General features: G+C 34.6%; 1 protein-coding gene across 1 annotated transcript; it reads left to right on the top strand.

Moving 5' to 3' along the window:
• The first annotated feature begins 13,963 nt into the window (after window positions 1-13,963).
• LOC141251719 (uncharacterized) lies at window positions 13,964-21,384 on the top strand. Its single transcript, XM_073670410.1, has 20 exons — window positions 13,964-14,320; window positions 15,013-15,295; window positions 15,380-15,408; window positions 15,512-15,613; window positions 16,007-16,075; window positions 16,207-16,266; window positions 16,343-16,456; window positions 16,787-16,835; window positions 17,009-17,118; window positions 17,539-17,631; window positions 17,866-17,994; window positions 18,030-18,167; window positions 18,453-18,566; window positions 18,649-18,768; window positions 18,873-18,915; window positions 19,583-19,710; window positions 19,803-19,949; window positions 20,039-20,091; window positions 20,188-20,287; window positions 21,256-21,384. The coding sequence occupies exons 1-20, from the start codon at window positions 13,964-13,966 to the stop codon at window positions 21,382-21,384; spliced, it is 2,367 nt and encodes a 788-aa protein (XP_073526511.1).
• The last annotated feature ends 263 nt before the right edge of the window (window positions 21,385-21,647 follow it).

The raw sequence follows: 21,647 nt of genomic DNA, 5'->3' as shown, positions 1-21,647 counted from the left end.
TCACAACCCACTTGAGCTTAATGATTCCTCTTCGGATAGCGGCGAGGTAGTAAACTCCTATGCCGTACAACACATTGTGGAAATCAATTATGAGGACAAGGAGGAATTTCATGGAGAAGAGGTGTCATATGAGGAGAAGTTGTCATCAACTCTAAATGAGTTAGAGATTTATGAAACAAGGAGGAGTCTAATTGAGGTATTTTTGTGACGTCGATGAAGGATCATCCCTCCACATAGAAATGAACAATTAAAATCAAGAAAGAATCATACCTATCTTTCGAATTATTTTGATGGCGGTTATATTTTCAATTAAGAATAAATTGATTTGTATTATGTAATGTATTCTTTTATATCACATACATATTTGAATTTAAAATCATGAATCCATACATGGTTGTGAAACTTACTCTTCATTTAATGCTTAAAAACTAATACTAAACGTAATAAAACTAGTTTCAATAATTATATTGAGATATTACATGTAAGGTTTTCTATGATGTGCATTACATATAATTAGGAATCCGTTTTTAGTAAATAAAGTATTAGAGAGGAAAATAATTAACCATTCACAATGAAATATTATTTATCGTAAAAATAAATCAAGGAAATATTTTCAAATCCAGACCTTAATTTATATCCTTATATAAAATGTTAGAAAAGAAAACACAAATTTGTGTAATGGTTTTTACAAGATCACGTATATTTGAGTACAGAATACCTCAACAATCACATCAATTCACAAGATAGAAAGAATCATATTCATCATGTATTGCTTATAAACTTAGAATTTTTGAAGCATTTATAACCTTTATAAATCAATTATTTTAATTTTCCTATTTTCTTGTTGTATGAGGTTATGAAATTGGTTATGACTAGAATTTGATTGTCAACAATAAATAATTGTGAAACCTAAACCCCTTAAATATCCTAATCATAACGCTCAATACATCAATTTTATTTTATAGCCTCTAAAAATCAACTACTTTTTTATTTCCTTCTTTCTTCTTGTGGGAGTTTATGTAATTCATTATGGATGGAAATTGATTGTCTATAATAAATAAATGTAAAATTTAAACCACTTAAATATTCTAATTGCAACCCCTAAAAATTCAATTTTGGTACCCAATGATTAGTCTCCCGGTCTCTTAACTTCCAGCTTTCTATTTAAACCTTACAAATGCACTCCCCAAACTCCATCACATCTCATACACAGAACAGTCAAGTTCTTCCATGACTTCCATAACCGCATTGCAAGAGTACAAGCGACACCTCCCATCTGCATTCACCAATCTCCATGCCTCACATATTCAGTTATCTTAATATTGGATATTTACTGATTATTTTTGTATAATTTATAAACCACTAGAACTCATAGGACTACTTACATGCAATAGAGAAATGAAAAACATTATATAATGTTTTTTCTAAAACACACTACACTACATATTTATCTTCCATTGATAAATTGAAGGGAAGTTGACATGTATACATTTCATATAAGATCTCGAATCCTAAACAAAAGCGCGTGCAATATTGTGATGGATTTATAACATATTTTAAAGGTTTAGTTTATTAAATAAGAAAGCTTATTATGCATCTTTAGGGTACACGTTAGGAAACACTGTATAATTTTTTTTTTTTTGGTCGAAAAACGGAGCGAGCTCCTGCGATATAAACATTGTTCAATGCATATACGATCACACAAACAGATGAAAGCCCGTGCTAAGCACGTGCACTGACATCCTAGTTTAAGTATAATTTAGTTTGATTAAGGTCTACTTTATTTAAAATCACAAAATTTGACATGCTATCTTATGAATTTACATTATTTTAAGTATAGTTTAGGATGATTAAGGTCTACCTTTTTTTAAATCACAAAATTTGACATGCTATATGAATTTACATTAGTTTATAGTATGCCATCTTATAAATCCACATTAGTTTCTAGTATAATTTAATTTAATTATGGTCTAGTTTGTTTAAAATCACAAAGTTTGACATGTCATCTTATGAATTTATATTAGTTTATAGTATAATTTAGTTTAATTAACGTCTACTTTATTTAAAATCACAAAGTTTGACATGTTATCTTTAGATCTGAGCAAAAGCGGGCCGGTCCACTCGTCCACCCAGCACGCCTGGAAAGATAAACGAATATGGGTATGATAATTTGCCCATTTTGTTCGGTTAGCCCAGCCTGCCCATTTATATGGACGGGTAGTGAACATTAGATTTGATCATTTAGCCCGGTTAGCCCGTCCATATGTCCAAATTATTACTTTCATTATTTAATATAATTTTAAATAAAAATATAGTATATTTTGAGTTATATCTAGATTAGAAAAATAGAATATTAATACGTTATCATAAAATATGATCACTCTTATTCAGTCCATCATTCGTGGCCGATAAAACAATTATGTGAGCCCATATTTTAACCCAAAAAATCTACACTATTTGAAATTTAAAAAAAATAGTTATAGCAAGACAACCTAACCTCAAAGCTAAAAAAATCTCACCGGACACTTCTCACAACCATTTCTACCATTTATATCATTGTTTCTTAGTTCTTCCAATAAACCATTTCTCTGATTCCTCGTTACTACGTTCTCTTCCCAATTAACCATTTCATTATTTCAATAAACCATTCCTCACAACCATGTAAGTTTACTTTCTTCAAGCTCTATAAATAGTGTTGTGTATTTTTTGAAAACCTTTGTAATTGTTGTTATTGTAATCTTATTAGGTATTATTGCATTAAACATCTTTTAATTATTTTATTGCTTATGTGTAAAATGAGTCTCATGGGCAGCCCGAGTTCGCCCGCATGGGTGGATATGGGAAGCCTTCCAAGTCTGTTTCTATAAGTTGCCTGGATCTGGAGCGCCCATGTGGACACAATTTTCGATAAAAGTCCGGCCCGAATATCGCTCAGACCCGTCCATGCTCATGTCTATTTATCTTATGAATTCACATTATTTTGAATTACAATTTAGGGTGATTAAGGCCTACTTTATTTAAAATCGCAAAGTTTGACATGTTATCTTCTGAATTTATATTAGTTTGTAGTATAATCCAGTTTGATTAAGGTCTCCTCTGTTTAAAATCACAAAGTTTGACGTGCTATCTTATGAATTTACATTAGTTTATAGTATAATTTAGTTTGATTAAGGTCTATTTTATTTAAAATCACAAAGTTTGACATGCTATCTTAAGAATACATTAATTTATGACCAAATTTCACTTAACCACTTGTAATTAGGGTCAATTTTCTCTATACAATCCCTAACTCAACTAGTTATTTTAAAACACCCATAACTTATATTCCGTTTTCAAAGTCATATCCATTTACACTTCCATCTAAAAAATTCATTTAAGTCCATGATTTTACCATTTCATCCTTGACTTCTAATTATTTGGCCTATTTATTTAATTAAGCTATACCGATTCGTTTTACCCTTGATTTTTGGTCGGTTTACCTTGATTTTAATGATTTTACCCTGGGAAGCATGGACACACCTAGGAAAGAGCCGTGTCCGTGTCCGACACATGTAGGACACACGGACACACTTGGACACGCTTGGACACATCTTGGACACGGTCAAGACACGGTCAACAAAACCGGACACACCTCGGACACACCCGGACACATCTTGTAACAATTTACCTTGATCTTTTCTAATATTGTTTCCCACTTTTTGCTCCCTATATCACCGATATCTAGCCTCCTAATGCCGTCAATTTACTAAAAATCATCCAACATCTTTATTTGACTTGATTTACCTAATTTTGGTTATATATATTATGTGAGTACTATAAAAACCAACATAACAACGTGCTTTAATGTTACTATCATTCTTCGTGCAATTACTGAAATTCATTAATAATTAGTTTTACTATTAATCATTTTTATATAATTAAATATCATATTTTTTAATTATGTATTTATAAAAAAAAAATTACCGTGTCTTGCCGTGTCCTATTTTTCTATATTTTGGATTTGTCGTTTCCCCCGTGTCCTGCCGTGTCCGTGTCCCCGTATCTGTGTCCGTGTCCGTGTCCGTGCAATATAGATTTTACCAAATCCTTTCTCCTTTCAAAATAAATAAATAAATGAAATAATTAGATCCTTCCTCCCGATCTCTTCCTCCTCTGATCCGATCTCTTCATCAAACTTCCGACGATGACGCCTCTGGTTTTCAGCTCTCTCCACCATCATCTCCGCCTCCGGGTCTTCTTCACCTCCGACATACCAATTTCGCTCTCTCTAGCATACCAAATGGTCAATTTTGTTGCTTATTCATATGAGGAGCTTTTGCATATGAACTTAGGAGTTTTTTAGGTGTGAAATTAGGGCTTTTGTGTTGGTGATTTTAGTGTCATCAATGCAATTTTGTCGTAATGTGATTTACTAGAGACTGGTGCGATTTATCGTTAGGCTCGGAAACAAGTTTGGGTAAGTGCGGAGTGCACGCTTGATTGAGCTAACGGTTCATCGACCACAATTATGAAACAGGGGTCGAGGGGGCTGTGCCCCCTCGCGGGGTCAAGGGGCAGCACCCCTTGCGGGGTCCAATGGTACTCGACGAGCAGCTTGGAGAGATACTCGACGAGCAGATAGTCCGTCCCAGAGTCTATCTGATCTTCGTATCTCTTTGGCCGTCGACAGATACTCGACGAGCAGCTTGGAGAGATACTCGACGAGCAGATAGTCCGTCCCAGAGTCTATCTGATCTTCGTATCTCTTTGGCCGTCGACAGATAATCGACGAGCAGCGTATGGAGATGCTCGACGAGTGGTATTTGTGATATGTGGCTTATCAACCATAAAGTGGTTGTGTAACCGCCCAACCGCCAGATTCGGTTATGTAACCGCCCAACCGCCATTCTGTTTCATTGGTGATCTCATTATATATGAGGGATTCGGTTCTCAATACAACGGACGAAAATATATACCACTTCTCTACTTTTCTGATCGAAGTTGACATTGCCTCAACAAGATTGTTCCTTCTCAGGATTATCCCCGCAAGGTATTCGTGCAACCCGGGCAGTGTAATAGGGTCGAATAATCTTGTTCGGAAAGTGATCCGTACACGATCTGAGAAGAGTCCAGGATTATCACAACCCATAAAAACCAACATTTTGGGGGGTTTGGGATTGGAGCTTCTGGGTCAGAATTTAGGTTTTGGTTGATCTTGGTGTCAATGCTCGTTCATTTCAACCACTGGATCTCAGGTCCAGGGTCATCATGGAAATTGTGAGGAAATATAAGTTAATCGGGCGATGTTTGTATGTGTGCAACAATTAAAAGATGGCGATGAGCTGAACAATTTGACAAAACAACCAGCAAAACCACATCAATATTCACCATTCAGAAACTCTAGTGGAAGGTTGAGACATCGAATTGGAAACGACGGAGTTTCCGTTGTCGTTATGCTTGGAAGACTAGTATTGGTGAACCGGTGGGTGGTTCTGGTGAAAATTAGCATAATCTAGGTTTTGGTTTGAAGCTTCCCCTTTCTCTCTTTCATTCCCAACTTTCTCTTCTTTCTATCACCCATTTCCCCTTTTTTTTCTTCTAATTTTGGATTTTTAAATTCAAAATCCAAATTTTCAACATATATTTTATATGTGAAAAGAATACTATTCTTTATTACATAATGTAAACTAACTCTTTTATTTTATCAATAGCGCAACTGTGCTCCAATAGTTACAAACAAAGTATGGAACTAAGGGCCCGTTTGGTATCCATATCTTAAGATATCAGATATCAGGTATGGGTATGGATATCAGATATCATGTATGGGTATGAGATTGATATCTTATATCTGCGTTTGGTATGATATAGATATCGGTTGATATTTCTGAGAACCATCATGATATTAATCAACAAGAAGAAAATAGTTTAGTTAGAAAGTAATATGTAAAATAGATAAGAGGCAGAATGAAATATGAGTGATATCCTAATAAAACTGAGTATATGGAGTATGTGCAAAATGAGTATATCAGGATATCAAGTATATCAGATTGATATCCATATACTGATATACCAAACACCAGGTATGGGTATCAGTCATTTTCATACACATACCTGATATCAGGATATGAATACCAAACAAGCCCTAAGTTGCATAAAATTGCTTGAAAAGTTAATGGTACCTTAAATTTTTTCTTCTTGTAACGTGCGCCTCGTGAGAAATGTGTGCTCGTGTTTGTTTTTTTCGCAGTCCCATTATGTTGTGCGTTCAATTGGGCCTGTTTTTATGAGCCTCATGTTGGATTGACGTGGTGCACCAAATGGATTAGATCACGGTGCCACGGCTTCAAGTTTCTGAGCACACAAAAAGTAGAGATAGCATTTTAAAACCGGATTCGATGAATCGAACCACAACGCTGCTTCATGGAAGTTGTCCGGAACTGGAATCGCCTTTCCACAAACTGGAACCGGAGAATATTTTAGTTATTTATTAACACAAATACATTTAGGTTTTAAAAAAAAGTTTAAGGTTGGTAAGTTTTTTCTTTATAAAAAACTGCTAACTAAGTTAGGTTTTTATAAGGGTTTTAAAAAATCTAACCGAAGTTAAACTACCTTAAATCTAATTAATTTAAACTTAAACTAACTTAACTTAACAAGTATTGAATATTTGAGGTTTATAGTTGTAACTTAAGTAATTTTTAAAGGGTTTAAAAATAACTAACTTAAATGTAAGTCTTGTTTAATAAATTAAATCTATTTAAGTTTAAACTTAAGATATCTTTAACTAAATGAAGTTTATAGTTGTAGTTAAGTTATTTTTTAAAGGGTTAAAAAAAACTAACTTAAGTTTAAGTTTTGTTTAATAAATTAAATCTAATTAAGTTTAAACTTAAGATAGTTTAACTAACTTTTCTTAAAGAAGTTTATAGTTTTAAGGTTATATTTTTTTTAAGGATTTAAAAAAAGTAACTTAGGTTTAAGTCTTATTTAATAAATTAAATCTAATTGAGTATACACTTAAGAGAGTTAATAAACTTTAATTTAAAGAAGTTTATAGTTTTTAAGTTAATTTTTTTAAGGCTTTAAAATACTAATTATGTCTTAACTTAAGTTAGTTCAATTAAACTTTAAATTAACTTAAATGTTTTTAAAACTCCTTTGGAATAATCGGGTCCGGCCAACCTCACCATATACGTATTGTGCGAATTCAGATTGGAAAGAAAACACTTTTATTCCGGAGTACGAGCAAGTTTTCAAGTTATACTTCTCCTCGAAGGTTATTAGAAAATTATTTAAAGGGAGAAAATTTTGGGTGCTTGCACTTAATATTTATTTACTTATTAAGTTGCATACGTATTCTCTTGGATTAGAGGAATCAAAGTCCACGCAGTTCTGTTACCTTTTAACTATTGAAGCCGCTTACCTATGCGGCACCATCAGAAGAATCAGTGCTATTTTTGTAGTATCTCCAACCCATTCGTTGGCGTCGTAGTCGAAGTTGGTATTATTAACTTGTGACCGTATTTCGGCCTTCTTCCAATCACAAATACACACTTGCGCCTCTAATGATTCTAGAGTCAATCGACTTCTCTTCTCATTTAGGGTGCGGCCTCCTTGACTAAAGGCTTGTTTAACCGCCACCGTTGAAGCGAGGACGGCAAGTACTTGAGTTGCTTTCTTAGACAAGATCAGAAATGTGCTCCTATGCGTCGTCCACCAAGCCAAAACATCTAGCTCTTGAATATTAGTAAACTCAAAATTTGAGTTGAAATATAAACCGATCTCCGCCCTTAAATCCACTAACCTTGTACGTTTATTAAAATATTGATCTCTAAAATTACTAGAAGATGTTGTTGTTGTAGGAGGAGTAGGAGGTAGTTGAGACATGAAAGATGATACACCTTCACTAAAATGAGAAAATAAAGTCTCTATATTTGATCTAGTTTTAGAAACTATATCAACTACAAGTCCATCAACATCTAATGCATCATTAATACAAGCATAATAGTTCTCTACAAAATCCTTTAAGCCTCGAATCTTAAATCTAGGATCCATAACACAAGCAACAAGAAAAGTATCAGGAATCATTCTATAATAATTCAATTATTTGTCTTTCATATCATTGACAACCTCACTTAATGAAGGAATTTGGACCGCATCATTCAAAGAAACCATAATATTATTAGCTTCAATAACAAATTCATTAGCACTATGTTTGTATACATGACTTAAAGTAAGAGTAGCATTATTAAAACATTTTAAAAATAATGCAATTTTGTACACACAAACCATTCTTGATAAAAAAAAGTCCAAATGTGTGATGTATTGACTGGCAAAAGAAGTTAAAACTTCTTTATAGTTAACACATTCACAAAGTAATTTGTAAGTGGAGTTTCCATCGAATACCAACATCTTTTGGATTGGGTGGTACTCCATCATCTTCACAAAACTTCATTCAATCTTTTGTAACCTTAGTATGGTTCCAAATATGTTGAACAATATTTTTATGGGTTCAATATGATATTTCATAGCGGATAAATCATCTTGAACACACTTAAAACATGAAAAGCACATCGAATATCAAAAATTTACCACCAAATTGAGGTTGACAAGTCATAGTCAAATCTCTCATAGATGCAGTGTTAGCTGATGCATTGTCAAATCCAATAGAAAAAACTCTATGAAGAAGCCTATATTCTTCTAAAGCTTGATGAATCAATCTAGGAATGTTTATGGCATTATGGGATTCGTTAAATTGTCTAAATGCCAAAACACGCTTTTGCATAATAAATTTTGAATCAATAAAATGACATGTAACTCATCTATTGAGCTCAGTAGATAAGTATTTATTACTTAGACGACATATAAGTAATAAACTTATAATAATATGTGATGATATTTTTGAATAATTTAGTAGAACATAAATTGGTGTTAATATTTTTAATAAAACATAAATTTATGATGAAATTTAATTATAGATGATAAAAATTATATGTTTTAATAAAATTCTAAGGAATAGTTTTTCAATAATTTAAAATTTCATTTAAAGAAATAAACTATTTTATTTATTGGAAAACATTTTTCATTAAAAAACTGTTTTTTGTTTTTGTTTTTTATTTAAATTCCACCATTTGGAACCACTAAAACTAGTGTGGAAGCTCCAGTTCTGAAAATGTCGATTCCGGTTGGAACCAATCCAACTAGTCATGGCCCCGGTTCCCAGTTTCAAAGGAACTAGGAACCGGTAGTTCCGAAACTGGACTCATCACTACACCAATGTCGTTGATGCAACCACCCAATTTGCAAGCATTCCACCTCAATAATGGCTACTTTAAACAATTTGCCAGACCGGCTGCACAAATTCGTCCTTGAAAATAGAGAATAACAACAATTTCCACTTGAAGAACGACTTATAACTCTTAGGTTCTGATATCGATTGGATGTGATCTTGCCTAAACTAGGTTCACCACGCCTTGGATAGAATCTAATTAAATTTTATTGAGGTGATCTTCGACTCGATTGATGATAGGTTTGTGGAAGTTGGTGGTTTGTGTCGGATATGTTAATGGATTGGTTGAGATGGTTGATATGGATTGTGTTGGTGACAGCGGAATGTGTTTTTAGGAGCAAGGGCTTGACTTTATCACACCCGAATGGTTTGTGAATGGCTTGAAGGAGGAGCAAGGGTTCGACTTTCTTCAAGGGGTAAATGATGCAGAGAAGGAGTTGCAAAAGAGTTTAAACAAGAGAATGAGATAACTCAACTGGTTCTTATTTTAATTTCTACATAAATAATTGCAAAAGAGTTTAAATAGGAGAGCTCGCTTGACACTGGCTCTCCCTACCCTATTTAACAACCGGATGCCATCATGCAATGATAAAGCTCACTCCAATAATAATAATAACTATTAAAAAATAAATGTAGGAAATAATGATAGTAATAATAATACTATGAATTAAGAATAAATCCTAGCCCAAGAAGGACACCATGGTCTAGGTCATAGTGGATTCGTGATATTCTGGCTTAGGACTAGGTAGGATCACACCACTTGTTCCATGTATCGACAAAGAAAATGCATTAAGTCTCTAACACCTTAAATGGGCCGAAATAGAAAATGTTGGCCCATTTGGCCCACATGCTATACTCCTTAACGTCTTCAACTAAGTACAATTATAAGGATTCTCCATTAATATTTGTTTAATGTATCGACAAAGAAAGTGTATTCGGCCTCTAGCACCCTTGATGGGGCAAAATATAAGCGTTGGTTCCTTTGGCCCAAATGAATCTTATTCTCATTAACGCCTTCAACTAAGTACAAGTAAAAGGATTCTTGACTCATACTTGTTCCATCTATCGACAAAGAAAGTGTATTGGGCCTCTAACACCCTTAATGAGCTGAAATAGAGAACACTGGCCGATTTGGCCTAAATGAAGCTTATTCTCATTAACATATTTGACTAAGTACAATTATAAGCGTTCTCTACTAGTACTTGTTCCATGTATCGACAAAGAAAGTGTATTAGACCTCTAACACCCTTAATGAGCCGAAATAGAAAACATTGATCTATTTGGCCCACATGAAGCTTTTCTCATTAACGTCTTTGACTAAGACTCCGTTTGGTTAGTCTTATTTGTTACTTATAAAGACTTTATTTTATAAAAGTACTTTTCTTGTTTTCGAAAAACATGTAATCAATTATCTTTTATTTTATCTTTTTTACTCTAATTTATCAAAAAAATACACGTAAAAAGTACTTTTTAACCAAACAAACTTATCCCTAAAACCCTCCTTATACAGAATAAACTTCTTTATAAGTACACAAGCCTAACAAATCTTAAGTAGAATTATAAGAATCCTCGACTCATACTTGTGCCATGTATCAGCAGAGAAAGTGTATTGGGCCTCTAACACCCTTAATGGGTCAAAAAAGATAACACTGGTCCATTTGGGCCAAACGAAGCTTATTCTTATTGATATCTTTGACTTAGTATAATTATAAGGTTTGTCGACTATACTTGTTCTGTGTATCAACAAAGAAAGTGTATTGGGTCTCCAACACCCTTAAAAGGCCACAATAGAAAACGTTAGTCCATTTGCCCCAATGAAGCTTATTCTCATTGTCGTCTTCAACTAAGTGCAATTATAAGAATTCTCCACTCATACTTGTCCTGTGTATAGATTAAGAAAGTGTATTGGCCTCTAATATCTTTAATGGGTTGAAACAGAAAAACATGGCCCATTTGGCCTATATGAAGCTTATTCTCATTATCATCTTTGACTAAGTACAATTGTAAGGATTCTCGTCTTATACTTGTTTCATGTATCGGCTAAGAGAGTGTAGTGGTCTCTAACACCCTTGATGGGCCGATATACAAAACATTGACTCAGTTGGAAAAAATGAAGCTTATTTTCATTAATGGCTTCAACTAAGTACAATTATAAGCATTCTTGACTAATGCTTGTTTTGTGTATCGACAAAGAAAGTGTATTACGCCTCTAACATTCTTAATGTGCCGAAATAGAAAACGTTGGCCCATTTTCTCCAAATGAAGCTTATTCTTATTCACGTCTTCGACTAAGTACAATTATATGGATCATCCACTCATACTTGTTCCATGCATCGAATAAGAAAGTATATTGCACCACATGAACATAGTAAAACTTGGTATTAACATGGTATGTTTTGATTGCACTAGATTAACATAGTAAGATTCGATTTCACCATATTAACATAGTAAGACTCAATTGTACCATATTAATATAGTAAGATTTGATTGCACCACATTAACATATTACTACAATTTATCGGATTCATTGGATATATAACATATATAAGCTCAAAACATCTAAACATTACAAGAAGTTTAGTTAACCAATTATATTACCGTTCGCATGTTATTGTAGCGCCGAAATGAAATACATGCAAAATATCACAAAACTGCATATTCTTTTTTGTTCTAACATTTTTTTAGAAGTAAGAAAGTGATTATATATGGAGAAGCTACTATCTGAATCTTAGAGCATCATTGCGGATGAGAGCACAAAGCTCTAAATCTTCACGCCACATCAATTCGAAGGGGCCAAATCCAAGCTTAGCAACACGGTTTGTGAAAAGTAGAAATCTACAAAAGAATGCATATAAAAAAGAATATCGACGATAATCATTTCGATCTCCCAAAGACACGGTCACCTGCCTTGAAGAATATTAATTAGGCAAACTTTATCTCCTTCAACTTCAATAAAGGGTAGATTGAGTTGTCGAGCATTTCTAATTGCTAAATGCAGCGTAGAAGCTTCTGAGCACAAAAATGAGGTTGGTTTTGTTTTTTTTATTACCCAATTGTAGGAAGTCACCTTTTTCATTTATGATGACAAACCAATAGTTATAGTTCCATCTAAAAGCAACTGAACATCAAAGATAAGTTTAAGATAATTGGTCTAGATATTATCTAGCTGATATTTTCTTACCTTAGGAGGCGCTTTGTCGTAGGCCTTCTGCAATCGTAAATCAGAATCATCCAGTAAATTCTTACTACTACTCCAATTATTTCTAAGTGTTAATATATTCCGGTAGGTTCTTAATTGTGCCGCTAAGGTTTGTATGAAAGAGGTTTTGGTTCCTTGAAGTCTAAATACCCACCATGTGGTCGCCAAAATAACCATCTCTTTTTTACTTAAATTATATCTCATGTTTAGTTAGGACTTATCAATGTCTCGTGTTAGTCAAACTTATTTGAGACATAATATTCGCAACATAAAGATTTTGGATTCGAATTCAGATTTGGTTTAATAAAAGAAGAGATGGATCGAGTCTTCCATTGGGTTTGTGCATGCATCACATGCTAATGGAACACGGAAATGTTTTTGAAGGAGTTTAGTTTTAGTGGGTAGTCCATCCATGCTTAGTTTCCATAAAAAATTCTTCACCTTTGTTATAACATCTTCAAATAGGCATATAAAACAACAATGAGAAAAATAATGCCAAAAAATGCTTAAAACCTCATTAATTAAAATTTAGGAGAAATGTTTCGTTTCTCACATACAGAAACAGAAACAGAACATTTCTGAAACATAATTTCCGTATTACAGAAACGAAACATTTGAAAGTGCGATGTTAGTAATATTGAAGTGTGATGTTTAAATGCTATGAAGTTTTATTTAAAATTAAACCGACACGAATCTAACTATGAAAAAAACAATATTTTTGTCCAATTAAAGTGAGAGATATAAGAATAGAAGCTTAATTAGGTGAGGACTACATAGTCTGTGCGGACTAAGGTAGTGCACCAGTGTATTATTGGATAGTGCACTACTAGAAAGTGTACTAGTGTACTATATGGAGCGCACTTGGTAGTTCTCTCGGGAGTGCACAAGCAGTGCACTTGGTAGTGTACTCAAAACTTAGGAGTGCACCATTAGTATGATGAGTGTACAAGTGCATTATTGAGAAGTGCACCCTAGTGTACCGAGTATTGCACCAGTACACTACTGAGAAGTGCACCCTAGTGTATTGAGTAGTGCACCAGTGCACTAATTGGAAGTATACCGGTAGTGCACTCGCAAGTGGACCAGTAGTGTACCGAGTAGTGCACTTGATAGTGTATTTGGGAGTGCATCAATAATATGTTAAAAAGTGCATCAATTGTGATGAGTCCATATAGTTCGCACGAAAAGTTAATCTGCCCCGATAATTGTTTTTCTATAAGAATATATTAGGAAAAGTTTATTTGAAAAGTGAAATACTTGGTAAAATTCAAAAACTAGTTTTAGTTTGTACATTTGCCCGTAACCAGAATTTCTTCGGGGTCAAGATAAAAGAGAAATTGTTTGCATAGCAAGAAAGTTCACCACCCTTTTGTTCATTTGCTTGTCCCTTACCAGTTACCACGATTACTGCTCAAAACTTTTCCGAAGGTTAACTCCTCTCTCTCCTTTCTCCGGTTCTCCCATTTCTCTCTATCTCCTTTGCTTATTCTTCTTCTATGGCGGACGGACGAACTCCGGACGCTCAGGCGCCACCTCTTGGCCAGACGTTGATCCCTATAGTCAATAAGCTACAAGACATATGCGCGCAGTCGGGAATCTCACCGCCGATCCATCTCCCTCAAGTGGCGGTCGTCGGAAGCCAGAGCAGTGGAAAATCAAGCGTCTTAGAAGCTCTTGTCGGCCGCGATTTCCTCCCTAGAGGCTGCGACATTTGCACTCGCTGCCCCCTCGTGTTGCAGCTCGTCCAGACGAAGCGTGGCGCCGATGGCTCCGAGGCGCAGGAGTACGGCGAGTTCTTGCATATTCCTGGGAGGAAGATATATGACTTCTCTGAGATTCGCAGTGAAATTGAGGTAGATTGAGAAATTTGATCCAATTTTGTGCTTAGTCTCTTGTGTGATTTGAGAAAGAGGAGGTTCGGTTGGCATATTGAACACACCTGTTGTTATTTGGCAATTAATTTGATCACAGTTGTCACCGTTTTTCTTCTCCTTATATAAAAGCTTTCTAGCTAGAATTTCTGCTATAATTGTCAGGTCATCCTTTATTTTCATCTGTTACAGTAACATAAGCTTCTTTTGATTCCAAATCTACTTGGAACTTGAGAGCATAGGCTTTAATTTCACAATGTTACCATGCGCTATGCGCCTAGCTTATTCAGCTATTAGAAGAAATTTATACCTTAACTAGATACCTTAACTAGAGACCTGATGTTTAATCACTTAAGCAGATGCCTGAACTATGGAGAATCGTGATTTGTGGTTGCCTACCATTTTATTCAGCTTTGAGGATGTTTTAAAAATTGTTTTTGCTGCTTGAGTACTTTCTCTCCTTAGTTGTGCTGTTGTTTGTAAAATTGTGTAGCTTGGCCATTGCAAATTCAAAATGTTAACTTTTGCTAGCCTGTAAGGTTTGTGTATATGCAGACCTGACGCTGTGGTCATTTTATGGCTCAGTCATATTCTAGTCATGAGTAGTTCTATTCCACATAGGCTCTGTAAATCTTGAGTTCTGACATACATCCTGCTCCCCTTTCCTTTCAAAGGCTGAGACAAGAAGAGAAGCTGGAGCAAACAAAGGCATTTCTGACAGGCCAATACGCTTAACTATCTACTCACCAAATGTTCTTGATATCACTTTGGTAGATTTGCCAGGCATTACAAGGGTTCCAGTTGGTGACCAACCTTCTGATATAGAAGCACGTATCCGCACAGTGATACTGAACTACATAAAGCCTCGAAGTTGTCTAATATTAGCAGTTACTCCAGCGAATTCAGATTTGGCAAATTCAGATGCTCTTCAGATTGCAGGAAATGTTGACCCTGATGGTACACATTCCTCTATACTTCAAAGCCTGCATTGTTTGTCTTTTCTGAGCTTGTCTTCCTAAATTATGATCCATCTGCTTGCAGGAAGTCGCACTATTGGTGTGATCACAAAGGTTCGGTGGATACAAATCCAAATTTTCATTGAATTATTATGGAAACTTGCAGTTTCTTGCTTAGCTGACACTGGAGAGCTCTTAAATTGCTCATGTGTTTCAGCTGGATATAATGGACAGAGGTACTGATGCCCGAAATTACTTACTTGGAAAAGTCATCCCTCTCCGTCTTGGGTATATAGGTGTTGTGAACCGCAGCCAAGAGGTATGTACTTCTCTATTCGACAAATTGTTTAATTTAAAAATGTCAAGTATGATATAAAAATTGTTTTTGTTTCTGCAGTAGCATAATCATGTTGGCGTTGGTTGTCTGAATTGATCTTTCTTTAAATACCATGTTAGGTGACTTACAGGAAATGGTTAATTTTATTATATGGGAACTATTAAAGGATTTGAATGAATTTTTGGTTTTACAACCTGATATTTTAAAGAAAACTGTAATTGCTCCAAGGGCTTTATGTTACTGTTTCTTATTTTGTATCTAGCACTGTAGTCTTTGGGCTAGTATGGATGCCCGGTCCTTTTTTTATTGCATAAGGATTTTCAATGTCCAATATGAACTGTTGGTGACAAAATGCATGTTTGAATTGCTTTGCAGGATATCAAGCTTCAAAGAAGCATTAAGGATGCTCTTGTTGCTGAGGAGAAATTCTTTCGAAGTCATCCTGTATGAAAATATTGTCAATAATATGTTTTCACATATATGTATGCTACCATTATTATGGTTCACCAACTTGTTACTTCTTCTCTTGTGCACTAGCTGCTATCATGCTCATTAGATTATATGCTCTGAAACAGGTGTATGTAGGACTTATTGACCGTTGTGGAGTCCCACAGCTGGCAAAGAAGCTAAATCAGGTGATAATCTTGAGCGTTCACGTTCTGTGTTTTGCAACTTTATATTATTGCTTTTCCTGACAGATTTTATGTACAGATTTTAGTCCAACATATCAGAGAACATCTCCCAGAGCTGAAATCTCGCATAAGTTCACAATTGATTTCAGTAACAAAGGAGTACGCTAGCTACGGAGAGCTTAAAGAATCTGAGGTAAGCTATGTTTAGTTTTGCTGATTTTGCTTACTTGCTGTGGCTTCATGAGAAAAAGTGTTTAGTTGATGGGATCTGAATAAATCCAACCAGTGATGCTAAAAATTGTACTTCAGTTTCTCTGTCATCTTAATTATAGAAACATTCTCACAATACTTTACCTTCATAAAGCTTATTGTGAGTCTGATGTATCTACTGGTTTTTACAGTAATTGTTTTTAAATCTCTACTGAGAATAGTGTCTTTCTGTATGACATGCTTGGTTTAAATGAATGAATTGGTTGCCAATATAACTTGCTAATTTGATATTTTTTGTTCCATATGATGTCAGGATGGCCGAGGAACACTTGTATTAAATATCCTGTCAAAATATGCAGAAGGTACCACGTTAGATTCTCTTGGTTCATTCTACTATTTTTTTGCTTTTTTAGGCCTTTTCATATTTTCGATGTTGCATTTCTAATATGGCAGTTTCATACCGATTCTTATGTCTTTTATGTTTTTCTTTGTATGTGGCTTTTTTTTAATGGACTAACATTAGCATACGTTACAGCTTTTTCTTCGTTGGTGGAGGGGAAGAGCCAAGAAATGTCAACATCAGAGCTCTCTGGTGGGGCCAGAATCCATTATATATTTCAATCCATTTTTGTCAGAAGTCTGGAGGTATAATTGCTGCCTCTTGGATATTCAACAGTGGTCACTGTAAATCTGTATGGACTTAAGGATTGTTAATTAATTTGATAAAAAATAGTTCCCCAATGCCAGCATATTATTATAGTTTCATGGTTATCTTTTTTTATCATATAGGTTTCTTTGTCCTAGCTCATGAAGCTGTTGGCTTTCTTTTGATATTTTGTATGTTTTTTTAACCGCAGTGTTTGGAGATCTCTCAAAATATATCTAGCTGGTCAACTTTCCATCATCTTTCTGTGGCTCAGTGCATGTTTTTAGTATTTTTATGCTCTAGTCAGGAACTCATATTTTTATTTCTTTCGAGTTCGTCTTAGTGTATGGTTATGAAGAGGATTTGCTACTGTTAGTTACTGCACCGAGTGCTATAATGGGACTTATTCTTTCCTTCAGGAGGTGGAACCTTGTGAGGGCATTTCAGATGAAGATATCCGAATTACCATACATAATGCACGAGGTCCAAGGTCTGCCTTATTTGCCCTAGAGGTATGTTTTTTACCTTATCTTTTGGGTAATGCAGGGGTGATGGAATGTGCAGTATATATACTATTAGATCTGCATATCAAAAAGTAATTAACATTGTTTATCTTTTTGCATCCCGCATCTCTTGTTGGGTGAAAACTGAGTATGCTGTAATTTAAGTGAGAGTCCTTGATTTTGATATGCTAGAAGGCTATTATTTTTACTCTTAAAAAAGCAGATGAAAATGCATTGTTGTAGGCCCCATTTGAAGTGCTAGTCCGGAAACAAATAGCTCGTCTGTTGGACCCAAGTCTCCAGTGTGCGAGATTTATATACAATGAATTAATAAAGGTAGGATTGATAGATCCAACATTTCTTTTTGTTTCTGTAAGTCAGTACTAAGTATATCTTTCAAATTTCAGATGAGTCACCATTCTATGATCAGTGAACTGCATCGCTTTCCTGTATTGAAAAGACAAATTGATGAAGTTGCAGGACAGTTTTTACGAGAAAATCTTCAACCTGCAGAGAGTATTGTTGCACATTTTGTTGAAATGGAGGTATGTAAACACAGTATTCTTGAAGTAATAAAATTTACTTCGACGCGGTAGGTAAATACTACTATTTAAAATGACAGTGAACTAATTCATTGTCAGGATTGAAAGAATGATATGTCGAGCTCACGTAACAAAAAGTGAAGTAAGTTACACAGGAAACTAAAAACTAAGAAAGAATAATAAATAACACTGGTTTCATTGCCAGTTATGAAATTTCATTAAGACTAGTTTCATTTTGTAAAAAATGCAAAGATTGCATGTTTCTAAATGGGTTTCTTCTGTTTGCAGATGGACTATATAAACACTTCACACCCTAATTTCATTGGTGGAATGCAAGCTCTGCAAGAAGCAGAGCGACATGTCAATTCTGTTAGAGGATCAAATCTAGCTCCTAGACAAAGGGTATTCATTCTGCTTGTTAATGGTCTTCTGATTGATCCATTTGGTTAAGAATACATATTATTTAGTGTATCTCTCTCCTTAGGATGGTAAAGAACCAGATTTAATGCAACCTGAAAGGACTTCCCAGTCTAGATCTCTTGTTGTTAGATCTGCAGCAAGCGGAATTAAGAAGTCTCTCTCGAATGGAATGATTCCGGATCAGGTATACTGAATTTCTGTTGATATAGGGTAAACTTTTTTTTAACCGTTTCAGTATTCCAAGCGTTATTGTGTTGTTGTGTCTAAACTTTCATCCATTTCAAATAGGGAGCACATGTAAATGGTGACGTGGAGAAAAGTCGAGCTAGTGGTAAAGTGACTATATTTCCCTTTTATTTTGGAATCAGCACTCTTTGTCTCCTTTCAACTCTTTGTCTACATAACTCATATGCTTCTATCCTAAATATAATCCCTTCAATCCAACATAATTGTCATTTTAGACCATAGAATTTGATTCAAATTACTTCGTTTTAGCAACTTCTATTACAGTTTTCATTTCGCAATTCAATAATTAGATGTCAGGTTATTGGTTTCTACAGATTTCTCATCTTCCAGCCAATAAAACTACATAGAATATGCATATGACATCATCTTTTTCCAAATTAGAGTAAATGGACAAAATCTTTTGAGTTATTTTGACGAGTTTAAGAAATAATATTTTTTTCTTGTGTGATTTTTTCTAAAACAACAGTTAAATTGAATTAGATGGAGCATTAAAAAACGATGCTTCACTAGGGACACGGAATATTCACAGTCATGAGTACAGGATTTGAAATACCGAAAGTGCAAGAAAAGTGATATATGAATATATGAGTAATGTATGTGCAAGTGAACTTTTTGGCAAAGAAGCGTACTTTCTTCAAATAAGGATCCTTTTTCTTAATTCTTAAATAAGTTTGACATTGGATTTTCTTTTTGATTATCCAGTTAATACTTTGTTAACATATTTCTGTGTGATTCTTAATTTTAAAATACAGCGAGTTCTATGTGGGGGATCACATCAATTTTCAGCTCAAGAGAGAATCGAGCATCATCAAGAGAGGTTTCATCTAATGAAACAGCTTATGGCTCCGAATATCCTTCAACAACCATTCATTTGAAAGAGGTCCTTAACCGTTGCTCTAAAATATTACTCTATTGATCATAATACCTAATTGCTTTACAAAAAACTCATGTATTAGAATTTGTTCTTGTCAGCCACCCACAATCTTGAAGTCTTCAGACACCCCTTCAGATCAAGAGGCTATTGAAATGGAAGCCACCAAGAGACTGATGTCATCTTATTTCGACATAGTTAGGAAAAATATCGAGGACTTCGTACCCAAAGCTATCATGCACTTCTTGGTTAGTGCTTTCCTAAAAATTTATTCTCTTTATAAATTTGATCTGCTACAAGTCCCACTTGTACGTTTACTTCTTGTTTACTTATACAGGTTAACCACACAAAGCGTGAGCTCCATAATGTCTTGATAGAAAAACTTTACAGGTGAAGTAGCAGATGTTGTGCTGCTTGCAAAAATTAATAAACTATGTCTTATTTGGGTTGTTAATTGATGTTTGTTTACTATTGTGTGTAAAACAGAGAGAACCTATTTGCTGACATGCTAAAGGAACCAGAGGAGGTGGCAGTTAAGAGAAAGCGTGCTCGAGAAGCCCTACGTGTTCTCCAACAAGCATTTCAGGTGATCTATCTACAATCATTTATTTAGGAATAGCAAAATTATAGTTATTCTTGTTGATGCTGTTTAATTTGCTAAAAATACAACTAAAATTCTAGTTAGCACGTTAATTTTAGCTTTAGCATTGATGATGCCCATACTGTAAAACATGGATTTAACAATCTACACCTTTTGCCCTCATCCTTGCTACCCTTAATTTTATTCTCTGTCCCGAAATCTTGTAGGTGCAAATAAATTTTATGGTGTAAAATGAGAACAAATGTAAATAATCGGATTATTTTAAGAAAATGTAAGCTGGAGGCCCAAAAATGCATGCCAATAAAAATGCAAGTTGGATTCTCTTTTATGCATCTGTATTTTACCTGCATTTTTAACACATTAGCATGCACTTTTAACATATAAACATGCATTCTCAACACATAAACTTGCATTTTGATTAAAAATAAAAGCGCATGCTTATGTGCAAAAAGTGCATGCTAATGTGTTAAAACTGCATGCAAAATATATACATGCATAAAAAGGCCCCTGACATACATTTTTATTTACATGCATTTTTGAGTTTCCAACTTACATTTTTATTGACGTGCATTTTTTGGCCTCCGGCTTGCATTTTCTTGAAATGTTTGACGATCTAGATTTATTCGCATTTTACACCGTAAGCGTTGTTTGCACCCGAACCGCATCCATATATATATATTTCAAAAGTTGCACTTCCATTAGTTTCCCATTTCTGTCCTTTGCTTTTATTACCTTTTAAAATAAAGGTAACGTATAACGAAGAATTTAGCGACAAAATAAAGGTTTGAATTTACTAATTAGGATCATCAAGATTGACTTTGATATCTGCTAGTATTTTAATATTATTATTTTGGTAAATGTAATCTTTCTGCCTTGTCTTGCAAATGCGTCAATTGAGTATATGCATCTGATATTTCTTTTTTGTCAATGTCTATTATTCTATGATTTTGTAGACATTAGATGAATTGCCGCTTGAAGTGGAGAACGTTGAAAAGGGACACAGCTTCGGCACTGACTCGATAGGGTTGCCTAGAACTCGCGGCATGCCATCCTCATCCTTCTACACCACATTCTCTAGATGAATAGTCACTCAAGAACACAACTTCTATTCATTGCCATATACCCCATACAAGTATATCTTCATTAGACTATTCCTCTTTGTACAAGTCCTGAAGATAAACATAACAGCTGTTTGGCAAACGCAAGAGTTCTAGATGGGCAGTAATTCAGACCTGCAGCTATTCGTTTGACCTACCTATACATCAGCATAGTACACATGCTTGTTTGATTTTTCTGCCAAAGGTTTTGCTTTCCATTTTGCTTTTGCCTTCACTTATCCAGTTTT

This window comes from Phyllobates terribilis, unplaced genomic scaffold (assembly GCF_046119375.1).
Source record: "Phyllobates terribilis strain yellow unplaced genomic scaffold, ASM4611937v1 Scaffold_7619__1_contigs__length_36470, whole genome shotgun sequence".
Lineage (NCBI taxonomy): Eukaryota > Metazoa > Chordata > Amphibia > Anura > Dendrobatidae > Phyllobates > Phyllobates terribilis.
The sequence above is the reverse complement of the archived record's forward strand: the minus strand, read 5'-3'. Positions and strand labels throughout refer to the sequence as shown.

Coding starts and splice junctions, on each gene's coding strand:
- LOC141251719 (XM_073670410.1), top strand. CDS start 13,964: ATGGCGGACGGACGAACTCCGGACGCTCAGGCGCCACCTCTTGGCCAG. Junction 16,076..16,206: donor AATTCTTTCGAAGTCATCCT/GTATGAAAATAT, acceptor GCTCTGAAACAG/GTGTATGTAGGACTTATTGA. Junction 18,916..19,582: donor GGAGAAAAGTCGAGCTAGTG/GTAAAGTGACTA, acceptor TTTAAAATACAG/CGAGTTCTATGTGGGGGATC.